At 40.6% G+C, this 18,581-nt stretch overlaps 1 protein-coding gene across 1 annotated transcript in view; it reads right to left on the bottom strand.

The window, feature by feature from the left end:
• The window catches only part of LOC118828121 (tubulin polymerization promoting protein), a 138,290-nt gene that overhangs the window by 86,245 nt on the left and 33,464 nt on the right, over nt 1-18,581 (bottom strand). The window contains exon 2 of the mRNA XM_036734537.1: nt 4,716-5,027. Coding sequence (XP_036590432.1) covers nt 4,716-5,023 — 308 coding nt within the window. The 5' untranslated portion in view covers nt 5,024-5,027. The remainder of the gene's footprint in view (nt 1-4,715; nt 5,028-18,581) is intronic.

Here is an 18,581-nt window from a genome sequence, read left to right as displayed (position 1 = left end):
GTGTCCATGTATACATGTACATGTATACGTATGTACACAATGTATTACATTGTGTGAATATGTGTGTGTATGCATGTATGTATATACACACGTATGTATATATACATACACATTAAAAACAAGCTCATGTACTACAGGTTAAGAACTTCTCCCTTAAATGAACCCTTTGTTCTTACCAAACTATATTATTTATTGTCCCTAAACTATACCTTTGGCTCTCCCACTTCATGCTGTTGCTTAAACTCTTTCCTAGCTTGGTATGCTCTCCACCTTGTCTATAATCAACACAACCATGTTCCAAAGTCTAGCCCAAATATAAATCTATCACATGCACACATACACTTAAACCTACACACAAATGGATCCACAAACATATACCAAATTAGAGGCATGTATGTATATAAACTTTGATGCTCTGAGGTTTACAAAGTGCCACCAAGAAATGGCTAACAATGACTAATGTGGTATGGTATATAATAAGTAAAGTAATGCCATTGGAGTCTAGAGACCTGAGCTCTAATCCTGGGTCTATCACTGACTAGCTAACTCTGTGACCTGGTTTAGATCACTTCACTAACTTGGGCCTCAAGGGCCTCATCTATAAAATGAGGAGATTAGATTAGACAAAGGATTGACTAACCATGGCCCATGGGCCAAATCTAGCCCACTGCTTGTTTTCATGTGATCCATGAGCTAAGAATGGTTTTTATTTAAAATAAATAAAAATGATGGCCCATAAGCCAGAGTTTGCCAAAGCCTGGCCTAGACTGGACTATCTGTAAGGTTCCTTCCAGCTCTGAACATTTATGATTTAATACTGCCCTGGGCTCCTTTAAGAAAATTATATTCCAAAAGAGACATTGGGATGTAAGGGCCTGGACTTAAAGTGAGGAAGAAACAAATTATAATAGCTCAAATAGTATTTCTCCACTTTTCATTTCTCTTTGTTTATATAGATTTCAGACAGCTAAAAATTACCCAGATAACTGATTCAAATGAAATTTTTATGGGAAACATATGATATTCACAGAGAAAATCTCTAGTTATTTAAAAAAAGGATTCATATCAAAACACCCCCTTGGGGGAAAAGGCATAAAAGGAGTGGAAAAAGAAATAATCTAAATGAATACAGCCTGTGTTCCATCAAGGCTTTACTACAAGGAGTTGCTAGGTTTTGGAGGACAAGATAACTTATAAAAACCTATGTCAAGATGAGCTATGTTCTAATGCGTTTCCAGTGTGTGTTGTATACTGAAGGATGGCAAATGTTACCAGGGCCTGGGGCGAGAGGAGGGGGGAATGGGAGAAGGAGGCCTGAAATTGTTACAGATAACATTGAGAGAAAAAGCCATCATTTCTGTTGTCTGACTGTCAAAGGAAAATGAATTCTAGTTTCTGTTGGATCCCAAGTAGACTATCGAATGGATCATGAGTGGCAATGGTTGCTGGGAGACCTTCATAGAGAAGAGAATCAAGTAGATACTGGAATATTCTCAGACCCATGTCCAGAAGCCATGTGATAGAATCGTGGATTTATCTCAATCAAGATAAAGGCAAAAGGTCTAGGGGGCAGAAAGTCAGTAAGATGAGAAAAATACCAGGTCAAAAAGTCAAGGCAGAACAAGATTGGGAGTACTTCCGGCCGGTCCCCTTGAAAATAGAGAATTAGTGAACGGAACACATTTACGTGAGTACAATCCTAAGATGGAGAATTGTCTTCTTTGATATTTCCTGCCAAGGAAGGATGCAGTTTTACTGTCTGTGCCACTAAATGTGGGGAAAGGGGCTGTCCTTGATTTAGGAAAACTAACAGGCAAGTAGTCATGAAATTCTTGTGTCTCCTTAACATGTTAGTAGGCATGTTCTTAGGCTAAGTTCTTATACCTTTGTGGTAAGTTTTTAGGAGCTAAGTGGAGCAGTAGGTAGAGTATGTGGACTAGAGTTAGGAAGATTCATTCTCCTGAGATCAAATTCTGCCTCAGACGTTTACTAACTGCGTGACCCTGGGCAAGTCATTTAACTCTGTTTGCCTCAGGTTCCTCATCTGTAAAATGATCTGGAGAAGAAAATGGCAAACCACCTCAGTATCTCTGCCAAGAGAACCCCAAATAGGGTCATGAAGAGTCACACACAACTGAAAACGAATAAATAACAGCAGCAACTCAGGAATTGGGTTTGATGGCTCCAGGCCTACTTCTCCAGATTGACCAAAAACAAATTTACAGATCTAACACATTTTTCATGATCTAGGTTGTTAGGATGGGCTCCACGAAGGCAAAGAGTCTGCATTAGCTAAATTTGGGGTCTCCCAGTTTCTGAAAATAGGGTTCTGCATCGAGTGACTGCTCAACATTTATTGAATTAAAAAGGAATACCAGCTAGTCAAAAGCAACAAAGTTAACTAAGAGCTAATTAATTTAGAGAGGCAGTGGAAAAAGCATTGCCTCAAGAACCTGAGGACCCAGGGTCAAACCCTACTTCATGCTTAATACAAAGACAAGCATGGGCAAGTCCTTAAATTCTTTGGACCTCTGTTTCCTTAGCTGTGAAGTGTGACAGGGCTGGACCAGAGGCCCTGAGGTCTCTTCCCACTCTAGACCCGTGATCATCAGATTTCACCCCTGATGACTATGTTCACCTTAGTCTAGGGGTGGAAGCACAATATTAGAGAAGTATCATTTGAGGGACGATATAAACCTCAAGGCTTCTTCTTATTCCCTCAATTATTAGCACAAACTCCATGGTGAACTTGCTTTTCATGACTCGCCATAAACTTTGTATTTACTTACATGCTCACTAGTGTCTCCCAGTGAAACGTGAGGTCCTTAGGTTGTAGATATTGTCATGTACAATCAATCAATGAGCATTTATTAAAAGACTACCCAGCCCTGGAGGATTCAAAGAAAAAAAATAACAAAACCATCCTTTTTCTCACAGAGCTCATGTTCTGTGTTCAATGGTTTTGCAGAACTCCCTTTCCTTCCCCTCTTTGTGTCAGAGAGTGGGGTGGGGGAAGGGTTGAGATATATTTTTTCATATTTATTTTTTTTTAAATTTGTGTAATAAAACAAGCATTTCCATAACATAGTATAATAAAAGATGATTACACATGAAACTGCAAATTTACTATGTACAACTTGCAATTCCTTTTAAATACATAATAAAATTATATTGTTGAATGAAAGTGATGCAAAAACAAAGACAATCAATAAAAATAAGATTTTTTTAAAAGAATGTAAGCTCTTCATGGGCAAGCCAGAATGGCTTTATTTTTGTCTTTGTTATGCTTCCCTCTACTCCCCTCACCCCCCAGTCTTTTCCTTGAATGTACTAGCCACTTGATACTGACTGAATGGATGTGAAATAAATTGAAAAAAAAAGCTACCATGAGAACAAGGAAAGCCATTGGAGATAGAACACTTGGGGAAACAAACGTCAGTATGAATTTCCCAAAGTCTGCAACATTCTTAAATACACAAAGATGAATTGCGCTGAAAATAAAACTTTACTTAAAAAAATAAACTTTGGTGTTTGAAAAGAATCCATCTGCTGTTTTATTTAAGTTTAGCAGATAAGGAGAGCCAAGGAGAAGTGCTTGTGAAAAAATGTGACAGGACCTCGACCATACATGTAAGTATGATGAAGTTCTGTCCCAGAGCCCATCTCTTCACCAAGAACGGTTCATGCTAACGCTGGGCTCCTTCCATTCAGACTTGCTTCAACCTCTGTTCTGGTTAACAGAGGGAATATTCATAATGAGAACAATCAGAATGCTGGTTTTGGAAGGTTTCTGACTGATAAAATAAATGATAGATAATAAAGATTATATTTAAAGAGGTGGTATACCACAGAGGACAGAGAGCTGGCCTCAAAGCCAAGAAGACCTGGGTTCAAGTCCCAGCTATAGGACATGTTGACATTGTGACCCCAAGTAACTCAATTTAACTTAGCAATGCTTTAGGCAACTCTAAGAGTGCTAACTCTACTCATGTAAAAAAAAATATATATATACACATATATATGTGTATATATATATATATATACACATATATATGTGTATATATATATATATACACATATATATGTGTATATATATATGTATGTATGTATGTATATATGTTTAGGATCCCAAGACCTGATTTCTCTTGTAATTACACAGCTCAGCAAGGGATTTGGGATTCTAGCCCTATACACCTATACACCAAACAATAGCATCTACTTAAACATTATTCTGGCCCTCCTTTCTCTAGGTCACTTCCTCCCCCCCATTCCTATTATTTCTAGTTCCTATATCAGGGCACACTATTCTGGAACAAAAAAAGCATGGCAGACATCACTCAAGCTGAATTCCTAGAGTCATGATCCTTCATCGTCTCTTGACCCTGACATACCAGCCCCATCTTCTCCTACCAATAATTTAAAAAAATTGCATCCAACAAGTATTCCGAAGACAGTTAAACCACCTCAAAATGGGTTAGTCTTCTCAGAAAATATTGCCATTTAACAAAATGAAGTACCTGCTTCGATGATTACAAGGAGAATTCTAAGAATCCCAATATTTGCCTAAAAGAGAAGGGAATCCACCTATCTACTAATGAGGATATGGAAGGAATGATGAGTTCCAAGCTATGGCTGAGATGAAGCTGTCTAGACCACAACAGCATAAAACACTTTGCACCCAAAAAAGGAGCTAGTGAACAGGGACAGGGACTTACTTGATTTTACTGAAGACAATGTCCACATCGGTGATTGTCACATTTTTCCCATCGATCACTTGGCAGTCCTTACAGAGTTTTGACCAGTTTTTTCCATGCATCTCTTTCCCTGTGGCTCTGGTATCTCCGTGGATAGCAAATTTCCTGAAGGCCTCCTCCAGGGCACTGAGTTCTGGGGCGGCGGCCCCCTCGTTGGTGCCCTCAGATTCCAGCGAGAGCCTTTTAGCTGATTTCTCCTTGGCAGGATCTCCAGGAGACTTGGGGGGAGTCTTGTTGGCAGCTTTGCCTGACTTGGCTTTGTCAGCCATTTTGCTGGAGAAAACAGAAAGAGAGAAGTCATTCTGTTGCATTCTCACAGATGGAAGTGCCTGAGGGCCACTTTCTTGGTTAGCCTGCTCACAGGATATAGGGAGGTCTTGTACATGCTATGGCAGGCAATCCAGGATGTGAAGAAACAAACAAAAGAGGAGTCAGAACTCTTAGGAAGCGTCACCCCTGGGGCCACCATACTGTCTCCTCTTCTCTGAGGTCATGGAACAGAAAAGTAGGAGCAACGTTGTGAAAGACTTGAGTTCAAACCCAGCCTCAGACGTTTACTAGCTGTATGACCCTAGGCAAGTCATTTACCCTAGCTTTCCCCATCTGTAAAATGAGGATGATACTAGCACCTACCTGGCAATGTTGTGAGAATCAAATGAAATGATGATGATCACATTTAGCTCAGTGCCCAACATAGAGCGGGCACGATACCAGTGTTCACTTTTATTATTAACTATTATTAGTAATGGACTTAACCGAGGAAACAACAAACAGAATCAGAGGAGTAGAACTGGAAGGAACCTCAGAAGCCATTTAATTCAACCCCCTCATTCTATCGATGAGGAAACGGAGCACATCCCAGACTTCTATCTTTCTGTCTCCTCTAGGGGAAAAGGAGTATATTAAAAAGGCTGTCATGGGAGACACTGGTTTCCTGCCTCATCCCAGGCATCAGCACCTCTTTTTTGGTGTAGGCCCATGATTTCATCAGTGCAAGGGAATTCCTAGTTGGAAACTCCCTGCACCAAGGCAAACTGGTACCTGCTCTGCCGCTCACCATCTTAGATGGGTACCTGGGCTCCCGAGAAATTAAATGACTCATTTGGATTCACCCTGGTCCTCCTGACTCAGGAATCTGGCCCTCTATTCACCACATCCTGGCCTTTCAATCTTTCTTCTTTTTTTTTTTTTGAAGGGGGAAGGCAGGGCAATTGGGGTTAAGTGACTTGCCCAAGGTCACATAGCTAGTAATTGTGTCAAGCGTCTGAGTTCAGATTTGAACTCAGGTCCTCCTGACTCCAGGGCCAGTGCTCTACTCACTGTGCCACCTAGCTGCCCCCTTTCAATCTTTCTTAAGCCTCTCTTTGCCTGAGAACTTCTCTGTTAATGTATTTGGCATACCTACGTACCTCTGACCCAACCAGAACAATTCATTACAGTCCAGATGACTGACAGGGAAATTTGGCTGACTTTGCACTTACCAAACATCTTACACTTGTTTCAGTTGATTTAGACAAATATTCTGCATCCACCAGTTTGTTCCCAGCCCAGACTGCCAGGGTTCTGAGGCCACCCAAGAGCTTGGGTGCTTAGGCCAAGGTGTCCTACAGTGTGATGTGGTAGACAGAGCACTGGGCAAGGGATCAGAGTCCTGGCCCTGCTCGTACAAAAGTACTTAATCTTTTTGAGCCTCACTTTACTTATCTCTATAATGGGGTTCAAAATACTCAGGAACCTATTGCACATGGTTGTTACATGGATCAAATGAGATAATACATGTAAAGAGTTTTACAATTCTAAAGTGGTATATAAATGTAAGTTGTTGTTATGATTCAAGTGAAGATAAAGTCTGTCTTCTGCTTTAACCATCTCTCAGAGTTATTGTGAAAATGATATTCAATATAAAAGGTGTAGTGAGGATGAGAGGTACTGACATTATCAAATATAAGGATGATAAATGGCCCTGCAGTCATTTAGATTTTGATCTAAGGGTATGTGTGGGGAGTAGGGTGGGGAGGATTCAGGGAAAACAGGGGTGAAAATTCTGGGAAACAAAGCAGTCATTTAAATTTTAATCTAAGGGTATGTGTGGGGAGTAGGGTGGGGAGGATTCAGGCAAAACAGGGGTAAAAACTCTGGGAAACAAATACATTGCTACAAAGATCGGTATCTGAAGGTCTCAGCTGAGGTATATGGAGCAGAGGGAGTAAGTGGACTGGAGGAAGATTATGATAATTTAAGGAAACCAGATATGAAAATGATCATATGGGAAAAATAACCAGAGAGAAAGTCTACCAAGGTTTAATCAGTAGAGCTATAACTAAGGTAGAACAATGAGGCTTTGTTTCAGGGCACCTAAATATAGAGGGGCCTGACTACCAAATGACATGCTCCCTCCTTCCGTATGGCTCAACCTGGCCTCTTTCCACTCCCTCTTCCCAAATCTACCCCATCGATAGGTGTCCCAGGGACTCCTCCTCCTCCCCTATTTAACTAAATTGTCCCAATCACCCATATTGCCAGTTATGGTTCTAAATACTAGGCTCTTTTGACCACAAAGTTATTTTTGGCTTTCCTTCGGAGCACTCCTGAATCCTCAGATCATTATAGGGTACAGAAAGATATATCATTATCCCTACCATCTTTAGGCATGTAGTCAAAACATAGAACAGCACCATTCTCTTATCTTGATGTCTACCATCAGTTCCTCATACCTAAGGAAAACTCAGGCACAGAGCAGGAGACTTGAGTTTTGACACTAGTAACTCAGACTGGCAGCAGGGACTTGCTTCCCTTCACAGCTAAGAGACTTTTTATGGCTTACTAGACTGACTGCCAACCACAAAGTGAGTCTTCCTTGTCCTAGGATGAGAAATTTGGGAAGGTTCCCAATCAAAAACATCTGGCTCCAAACTCAAAAGTTTTATAGTTGCTTCGTTGAGGAAAAAATGATCTGATATGATTAACTTGCTTATATATTACTGAGAAATAAATAGTGTGAAGATAAACCAGAGGAAGTTAGAAAGAAGCACCCTAAGTCTTGTTTTAAATCAATGCAAAAACCTATTTGGGGTTGTCTGTGCCAAGAAGTTTAAGCTCACTCCACTGCTCGCTACAAGTGTTTGCTCTGAACTAATTGTTCAAACTGGAAAACTTGAAACTCCTGATACTAGCAAAGAACAGAAGACAAAATGAGCGCATGTCGTGTTAACAATGGAAAGATGAGACAAGCAACAAGCATTTTTTAACACCTTCTGTGTTCCGTGTTCTTCCATGTTAAATGGTGCTGAAGACACAAATGAAAAAAGAGACATTCCCTGCCCTCAGTCAGCTGACATTCTACTAAGGGGAGAGAACACTTTGCACAGAAAAATACAAAGTGATGTCAATGGGGTAATGAAAAAAGGCTTTGTGAAGGAAGTGTCACTTGAGCTGAGCCTTGAAGAGAGTCTAGGAGTTCCAAGAGGTGAGGGTGGAGAAGGAGAGAATTCCAGGGATTGAGAGGTAGGAGACCTGAGTTCAAGTACCAGCTCTGCCAGCTGGCCATGGCATAGTCACTTAACTTCTGTGTCTTCATTGCTTCAGCTGCAAAATGGGCTGACAGAGGACAATACTACTTATATTCCCTGAATTGAAAGGAAGTGCTTCCTTAGCTGTGAAGCATTTGTATTTTGGAGGCAGTGGTGGTGTCCTGAAAAGAACACTGGGTCTCTAGTCAGAATGCCCAGTCCAAGCTGTGGCCCTGTTAGACCTCTCCAGTTTTAGTTTCTTCATCTAAAACATTAGGATAATGATATTTAGAATGTCTTTCTTATAGAGTTGTTAGGAAGGAAGTAATTTGTACAGTGAATAGAGCACTGGCCCTGGAGTCAGGGAGACCTGAGTTCAAATCCGGCCTCAGACACTTGACACTTACTGTGTGATCTTGGGCAACTCACTTAACCCCAATTGCCTTGCCTTCCCCCCTCCAAAAAAAGGGATGTAATTTGTAACCCTGAAAGCACTAAAGAAATGTGAACTATCATGTCAATGTCAATGATTTAATGAATTATTAATTGAGGCAGGTAGGTGGTACAGCAGGATTTGAAGTCAGGAAGATCTGTCTCAGACATTAGCTGTGTGACCCTGGCCAAGTCACTTAACCTCTGTCTGCCTCAGTCTCCTTATCCGTAAAACAGGGATCATAATACTAATACCTCCTTCGCATGGTTGTTGTACGTGCTCTGCAAATCTTAAAGCACCATATAAATGCTAACTATCATTATTAATTACTTAATATTGATTCTTGCATGCTGACAACCCTTTGCTTGCTGCCTGCAAGGTCAGATTACTCTTTGTTAGAAGAGGCTGGGCAAGTTCCTATGATGCCAGGTCACCAGATTTCAGAGACCATCTCTCTCCCCTCTGCTACCTAAAACCGCAGCCAAAGACAGGTTACCTGGGGAGCAAACTGCTAGCTCTTCTCTGGGGTAGGTTATCTGTGAGGCCGACTCTGGCCTCTATATTCCAGGAGTAAGGCCAGGGCTAAGCAAGAAAACTTGGAATTTACATAGCACTTTAAAGTTTACAAAACCATATATACACACATGTACATACATACATGTATACATATATATGTGTGTGTGTATAATTTTATTCTCACAACCATCCTGTGAAGCAGATGCTACTACCATCTCCATTTTATAGATGAAAACTCAGAGTTAGGGTTAGGGTTAAGTGACGTGCCCAGGGTTACACAGGTAAGTAAATATCTGGGGCAGGATCTGAAACTAAATCTTCTTCCAGATCCATTTCTCCTCCCACTATACTATGATGCCTCCATGGCTACAATAAAGTATGTTCATTTTTCCATTTAATGTCTTGTAGCTAAACTGTCCATGGGTAGGTGTTATTGACATCCTCTTTAGATCTTTGGAGACTCTTAACTGTGAAGAGACAAAAGAAAGAGGCTCTCTAGGTGCCTTTTCTCCTGCTTAATAGCAAGCTGAAGAGAAGGGATCAATCGTTGTTTGGGGTCAGTAGTTGGTCATTTCCCTTCCATAGGCTGGAACTCTATCACGACCAGTATCTCTAAAAGCAATATGGGCAAGTAGAAAAGGCTCCGGGTCAGGTATCAGAGCCCTAGAATTTCTTTCCAGTTTTATCACTGATACCTCCTCTTCCTCTGAAATAGGAGCTCCTAACACTGCTTGCCCTTTGTTTACCCCAGGGTGGCTGCTGGACTTCATCCTAAAAGGGAAAAGGGGCAGAAAACACCAACCTCTACCACACATATATAGAATATTCATAACTTCTACTGGTTGGAACCCAACAAGAGCAGCTTAGTGTCCCTAGTACCTGACCCCACCAGGATAGACACTTTAAGTCAAGGCTCAGGAAAAGGCCATTTCATAACCTGAGTGGATTGGATCACTCTCCGTCCTGGCTCCTGCTGAGGACACCAAGAATCCTGCCCACCTCGGTAGCCCTGGAAGGCATCTGTACTACAGTATCATAGACTTTTAGATCTGGATATTCATAACAGAATATTAGGTCTGAAAGAAAGCTTGCTTTCTTTCTAGTTTTGCTTTCTCATTTTACAAATCAAAACTGATGCCTAGAAGGAAACAAGACTTTATTCAGCACCCACTGTATACCAGGTGTGGTGTCAAGTACTTTACAAATATTATTGCATTTGATTCTCACAACACCCCCGTGTGGAGTAGGGGCTATTATCATTCCCATTTTACAGTCAAAGAAACTGAGGCAGACAGAAATTAAGTTACTTGCCATACAGCTAGTGTCAGGACCTGACTTTGAACTCAGGTCTTCTTCCTGACTCTAAGGCCACTGCACCACCTCACTGCTTAGAGATTGTCAAGTGACTCTTCTAAAGTCGAACAGGTAAATAAAGACAATGTTGTTCAATTATGTTTAATTTGCTCTATTTAGGATAGTGAGGGATATATTTTAGAAATATGTCTCTACAAAACGATTCAAATAGAAAGACCTTAGTTGATCAGGAAACTTCTCGTATGTGGACCAACTCCTTCTCTAATGATTCTAGCTAAATGAGGTACTGCGCATCACTGACACTTCCTTTAACAAGCCCCATTCTTTCAAAGATTTGGATATGGTATATAGGATTATGGAGCAGGAAGGGACTTCCTGGGTCATCTAGTCCAATGGTCAGCAAAAGCAGGCACGTCAAACTCAAATAGAAATGGGGCCCCTTAAACGGTACATAGGAATCCCTGCAGGTTGTGTATTAACTTAGTTTTAAAATGTAATATTATCTGTAGGAGGCAGCTGGGCGGCTCAGCAGATAGAGCCCTGGGCCTGGAGTCAGGAAGACGACTTTAAATCTGGCCTCAGATACTTATTAGCTGCATGACTCTTAGGCGAGTCACTTAACCCTGTTTGCCTCAGTTTCCTCATCTGTAAAATTAGCTGGAGAAGAAAATGGCCAACCACTCCAGTGTCTTTGCCAAGAAAACCCCTGATGGGGTCACAAAAAGTTGGACGTGACTCAACAACTGCAACAATATGATTTCTATTTTGCTGCATTTTTATTTATCTTGTTAAATATTTCCTAGTATTTTTCATCTGGTTCAGGCCTCACACAGGAGCACCCACTGCCTCTATAACATCCCAGACACATGCAGCAACTGCTTGGAAATCTCCAGTGGCAGAGAACTCATTACCTGTGAAGACAGCCTGTTCCATTTTTAGACAGCTCTGTTAAAATTTTTTCTGTATATTAAGCTGAAAGCTGCCTCTGTGCAGCTTCCATTCAGTCCTCCCTTGGCCTCTGGGGCCAAGCAGAACTGGTCCAGTCCCCCTTTCACACTAGCCCTTCAAATATGTAATGATTCCAATCATGCCCCTCCTCAGTCTTCCCTTCTCTGGGCTCTAGCACAACACAGGCCAAGGGCTCTTACAACACATAGCAACTACGACATATTCAGAGAAATTCAAAGAAACTAGGTTCTGTTGGTTAGTTCTGTGGAGGCCGGTGACCCCCTTCTCTTAAAACTAACATAATAGAGTGGTTCCAATGTATTAGGGGTTAGTATTACCCTTAAAGGAATGTCAGGTTTTTGTGAGTGAGCACATTTGTTGGAGCATAAATATGGCCAATGAGTATCTTCCAAATTAATCTTTTATTTACAGTGGTTGATGTGTTGAAAAGTGGCCATGTTTAATGGCTGGAGAGCTGAACTTAGGCTCTGGCCTTCAAGTGTGACCTTGGGCTAGTCACTTAAGTTGCAGAGGGATGGTCAGATTACTTTGGTGGAGGGAATTCCTCACTGAGAATCCCAATACCTATGCAATCACAGTTTCTGGTCCAAAAAAAAAATCTGTTATCTAGCTTTGCTTTTTAAATGTTCCATTGATTGTACATTACCAAAATTTTTTGATGTTTTTTGCTCCAACTTTGAAGAGGTCTAAGTTGGACCCAGACCCCACTCATTGAGCATGTTCTCTGCTGTCTGTGGGACCCTGCCAGCTGCAGTACCGCAGCTGCCGGAGCCCCTGGCTGGCTATCCACCCGTCACTTGTTCCCTCGCTGCCTCCTTCAGACACATCCACAGGCAGGCAGCTTCCCCTAATCATGTTTCCAGGGCAGCAGAGAGCAGGGAAAGGAAAGCAGGGAGGAACCAAAAGGCTGCCAGTATGGACAGCAGGCCTGTCATCTTGTTTCCTACTTGCATTTCTCCCCCACTTCGCTTTTCCACCAGGAGGAAGAAGAAAATAAATCACTTGTCCCAAACAGGCCCTACAGTCCCAGGGAACTGGCTAAGGAAGGAGAAGCAAGAGCTATCAGGCGACCGACTACATGATGGAAACTGGGGCCCTTTACCTTCCTCTGCACTCTCCAGTGTTTGTATACTGCATTCCCAGGAGACCTAGTTCCACCCTGGTCTCAAACATCATTTAAAGGGAAAAGGGTCAAGTGTGGGTGGGAGTGAGAGCCAGATCAAGTTTCATTCAGGCTGGCAACAAACGGCCACCGCCTGGAAAATCCCAGGGCAGACCACTCCATCTCTTCTCTCAAAACTGTCTTGGGCCCAGAATATTTTCAGTGGTTTTTGAGAAGATAAAGGGAAGATTCTAGTTTTGGATTCTTTCAAAGTCAAGCTGAGCAATTAAAGACAAACACATTTCAAAGGGCTCTTGAGGCTAATTCTTTGAAACGCATAGACCCAGGTCCCTGTGACAAAGACTGGGTCTCTCTCTGGGCGCTAACCCATCGCAATTAGACAGACTAAACCAGCATTTCTTGAGACAGGCAGAGCCCTGTGCTAGATTCTGGGGGAGATACAAATATAAATAAAATCTATTCCTTGCCCAGCTTGCACTCTGGTGGGGATATAACACAACATCGAAAACAACAAAAGATCTCAGAGAAATCCATGAAAATATACCATATTTGGGGAGGAGTATAAAATAGTCATGAACACAAAACTCCAACAATACAAAGCTTTGGTGCAAAACTCCAGCAAGGTAGGCATCTGCCTAGGGTCAACTGAACAGATGGACTCTTTTGAATATGACCTTTATAACTATATACATTTTGGATGCCATATGATTCCACCCTCCAAGGCCTGCACACATTTTGTTGTGATAGATCAGGCAGTAACTTATGGAAGGAGCAAATCTCAGACTTTGGCTAGGTTCCACCAAAGCCATGCCTCCCTCTGCCCTGAGAAATCTTTTGGGAAATTCCAAGTTGTGCAGCCTTCTACAGTGGGTAGTCACCAGCTTTGTCTATTTGTAAGCCATTCATTATTAATTGCAAGGCAATATAAACAGAAGCCGTGGGTGCCCCCCAGGAAGGTCATTCACACACTTCGGAAAACTCAGAGGAATGTAATTTCTCACGTTATCTATCGTGAGAGTAGCTACATGGCAAGGAGAAACATGAAATCTGGCCTTTGGGGGCACACCTGCTTCTTTCACTTGGGACATTTTCACCAAAGAAAGAAGGCAAAGAACCTGGTCTCTGCCTGTCTGGAGCACAGCAAAGTGTCTCACCGTGGTCACACTCTTCTCATTTTCTGCCTATGGTTTCGATTTCTTGGCACGGTGTTTGGCCAGGCTTTAGGCGATGAGTTCTTCAGAGAAGGGCTCTTCTGTCTTTTATACAATCAACAGCCTCAATGAAATAGATTGTACACTGTATGCCTACAGCAAGGCCTTGAGGGTGGGGAAAAAGCACCAAGAGCGTTTTCCTTATGTCTCTCCTCAATTCTGATCCAACTACACCCCACCAACGGTGCCTGTGGGCATTGAGAGGGAAAGAGGAAGAAGGAAAAGGGGAAGGTGAGATTATAGGAAATAATAGGGAAAGAGGAACAAGGGGGTAGAGAGAAGCACAGGAGGGGAGGGGAGGAGGAGAGCAAGAGGGGCACACCAGGATGGCCTGCATTCATAGGAACAAATGGAAGTTGGGGGTACATGTGTGTATATATGTGTACATATGATGTACATGTGTGTTTATGTATGTATACACAGTGCGTATATATACAATGTATATACAGACATGTTATATAACATATATAATATGGTACATATATGCTATATGTAATACATATATACATAATATAGTGTATACAACATAGTAAATGATATAGTATACAATATAGTGTGTATATATGTATATGTATATATGAATGAATATACACACATGCACACACACATGCATATTACCAAAACCCATTCCCCAGAGGACAAATTATCAAAGGATGTGAACATCGACTAGAGAATGCATAAACAAATTGTGCTATGTAAATGTAACAGAATATTATCGTGCTATAAGAATCAATGAATAGGATGACTATGGAGAAGAATGGAAAGACTTATATGATCTGATGTGGAGAGAGGTAAGCAGAGGGAACCTTCTGGAAGCCTTCCTCCATTCCTCTTGACATCAAGAGGATGCCAATGGAAAACCTGGGCTGTCATCTACCTGTCATCCCCTGCGTATCTTCTCTCTCTGTCATACATTTCCCAGATTCCTTATTGGTTTACATTGCAGCCTGCTCACACTCACACCTACTACACGTCTCAGTTGTCATCCTCTGTGTGACATGTCATTTTCGAAACACAGAGTCATCCCTTAAAAAATGCTTGTTGGATTAATTGGGGAAGTGGTGCACACCTCTTAAATATGTGACTATTTGCTCCACGTACTTATAAATCTAATCTTAGCCTCAAAGACCTAACAATAGGAAGGCAGTTGGTCGGTCAATAAACATTTATTAAGCACCTACTGTGTGCCAGGCACTGTACTAAGCTCTGAAAGTATCTTGCCTTTAAGCAAGAATAGCATGGCACACATTCTGACCTCTAAGAGGTTATGATACAATAAAGATAGGACCTTCATCACACCTGATTTACCCATGGTGCTGTGTGATAGGAACTGGCCTAGGATATAGGAGACGTAGTTTTTAGCCCTAGTTCTATCACAAGCATCTATATAACCTAGAACCTTATTTTGTCTGGGCCTCAGTTTCTTCACATATAAAATGAGGTAGTTGGACCAAATGATCTCTGAGTTCCCTTTCAACTCAAAGGCTCTGATTCATTATTTTGAAGGGTGATTGAAGATGTGTTTATAGAAGGAAAGGGTTTCTACATTAATTTTATTGTTGGTTTAGACTACATTTTCCCTAATCCCTATCTCTACCTCATCCCATCTACAGAGTCTGTTTACTTGAAGTTAAAGTAGGTATTAAAAATGAGGTAAGCTTTGGACCTGAATGGCCTACTGATTGTCAATTGTGTGCTTATGGATAGAAAGCTTCCCCCCAAAAGAAGATTTTAAAAAACAGAAAAAAGTTTCCCTAAACCACCTGTTTGAATCTAGCACCCATCACACAGTACCTCCAGTACTCCCCACACACACATACAAACAAAACCAATTAAAGCTGCCGATATGCACTGGCTCTTTTCACAAAAAGTCCCGCAATTCAACCAGTTCTGAATTCACCTAGTTATGATGTCACTGATCCGCTTTCTTTCCACAAAGCAATTAGTGAATACTTTTTGAGTTCTGCTCTCCAACCAGCTCTGAATTCACTTACCTGTTTTATCATCTACCCCACATGGTTCCATGATAATACCATAATCAATTATATCATAATCAATCAAATACCATCATCAAGTCACTTAACTTCTTTGGGCCTCAGTTTCCTCCTAGAAAGTGAGTCAGTGGCCCTTAATGACATTAAATCCCTTCTTTTTGCCAGTCTCAAGGCAACTAGTGGGGTAGTAGGCAGAGAGAGCTCTATGCCAGAAGTCAGGAAGACCTGAGTTCAAATTCAGTCCCAGACACTTACTAGTTTTATGGCCCTGGGTAAGTCATTTAATCTCTCTCTGCCTCAGTTTCCTAGACTGTAAAATGGGGACAATAGCACTTACCTTACAAGGTTGTTGTAAAGATTTAATGAGATGATATTTGTTAAAATCATTTAGCATAGTGCCTGGTACATAGTAGATGCTATATAAATGCTTATTTCCAGAACCCCCAGCTAAAAATCTACGTCTCTAAGATCTATTCCCCAATAGATAGGTAATAATTGTAAACTATAAAGAATCATATGAAATTATGGTTAAAATAACTAATAATAAAGTAAATGAAAAAGTTTCTCCTTCCAAGTTATAAAGATGGCAAAACGGGAGCAGAGTTGGAGAGAAGGTAGAAATAAGGTTATATCACACACTGTTAGTGTCACAGATTGTGACTTGGCCCAACCAGTTTGGATAATAAACAGGAGGTATGTGAGACAAGTGCCTAACCTGTCCATTTGACCCAGTGATCTGAAATGTGGGCTTTGTATCTACACAATCTAGCAGAGAGTGCGCATGGATAAATAAAAGTGCGCATGGATATTATTGTGGAGCAATGTGGGGTAGATGATAAAATAATTAACTGAATAGAATGGCTCAAGTAGGTCAAAGACTGTGAGAGAGAAAGGCCCCTTGGTGTGCCAAAATATTAATAGCTGTATGTTATATGACAACAAAGAACTGGACATAAAATAGATACCCATTGATTGGGGAATGGCTGCATAAACATTATTGTGCAGTAAGAAATTATGAATGTGAGGAATTCAGATAACTATAGAAAGATATATATGCTCTGATATAGGGTGAAATAAAACCAGAGGAACAATATATACCTGACTATGACAAAGTAAATGAAAAGATCACTCAAAGAAAAAAGATTATCTCTAATTAACTTGAAAAACCAATAATGATCCCAAGAAGGCATGCCAAAATGAACCTCCTTCTTCTGGAGAACTACTAAAGGCAAAATGTGAAACATAGTTAATGTTGTATTTACTTAACTGTCAACTTAACTTTATAACTCTTTGTTACAAAGGAGCTTTTAAGTAAGGGTATGGAACAGATTCAGAAATGATAGTAATGTAAAAACAGAAGGCATCAATAAACATAATTTTAAAGAACCCCAAGGATATCATGAAAGACTTAATCAAAATACTAAAATCCAGGCATGTTATGACTTCAGCATTACTTTGATAAGCCATTCTTATCACCCTGTCCAAAAGGATATGAGATTATTGTAGCAAGACCTGTTCTTGATGAACCCATGTTGGGTCTTTTGCTCATAAATCATTCCTTAGAGAGAATCAGTTACTTGTCCTTGCTTCCATGGATTATACAGGTCTCTTTAGCTTCTAAGTTGGTTGATGATTTCATTTGGGGCCATATCAATCTCCTTAGACAGCTTTCCTTTTATCCCTCTCATTGAAATAATTGTTTTTCTGTCATCAGAATTTCATTCTTGATTGCCTTCTATCACTTGGGCTGACTTCTTATGTAGAATCTTGAGCCATGCATGGGCTTCTTGCTATATCTGTACTTCCAAATGTGGGGTACCTATAAGACTGCCCATAACTCCTTCTTTTCATCTACCATGTTACTCTAAATAGGCTTGGTAATACCTCCCAAGGTTCTCATCCTTTCTATTATAGCAACTACTTCCTTCTCAAAGGAATGATTGGCTCCCCTTTTAGTTTCTTCAACTTTAGAAAGAATGAAATGGCCACTAAAGCCAGTCAAGAACTTACTGACTTCTTTGCCTCTGGAGCTCTGCCAAAAGACTGCCAATGATGTGCAGAAAGTTAAATTGTTCCATTCAAAATTTCCCTCTAAATCTTCCTTCTTAGCCAGGAGTGTGATGTGCTGCTACAAATTATTATCTATTTTTTGCTTCTGATTCAGCAGTCTGGTACTGGATGTGGTATTTGGATTAGCTGTTGTATATGAGTAATTTTCATTTCAAAAAAATCTGATTTTTTTATTCTGAACTTAATAAACACCAAATAAAAAAGTATTTCCATATACAAAGTAAACAGAAAAAGAGAATTGTGCATGAAACAGAGAAACTATTAGGTACAGTTTGCTTTTCCTTTTAAGTATATAACAAATTCAACACACAACTTTCAAAGCCACCCTGCTTATCTGTGATGACTTTGTAACTTCCTTTAAAAAAACAAAACTTCTGTGCATTTAAAAATGCTTTTATGACTTTCCTTTTTCTTTTCAGATATCCTATTACTAGTTTCCCCTCTCTCCTACTCTGCCACCTCCATGTGAAAACAACAACAACAAAAACCCTTTGTGGCAAACATATAGTCAAACAAACAAATACCCTATTTGGGCAATTTTCTTACTCCTATTCCACTTTCAGTTTATAGCTACCCTGATCAAATTTTCAAGTCTTCAGAAGAAAGTGTTTCTCAGCTTGTTTGATATAGTGCATTCCTAGCCAAAAGCTAGTCATTTCTGTACCTTAAGCCCTAGTCTAGCAGTCCA

Source organism: Trichosurus vulpecula, chromosome 1 (assembly GCF_011100635.1).
Source record: "Trichosurus vulpecula isolate mTriVul1 chromosome 1, mTriVul1.pri, whole genome shotgun sequence".
NCBI lineage: Eukaryota > Metazoa > Chordata > Mammalia > Diprotodontia > Phalangeridae > Trichosurus > Trichosurus vulpecula.
The sequence above is the reverse complement of the archived record's forward strand: the minus strand, read 5'-3'. Positions and strand labels throughout refer to the sequence as shown.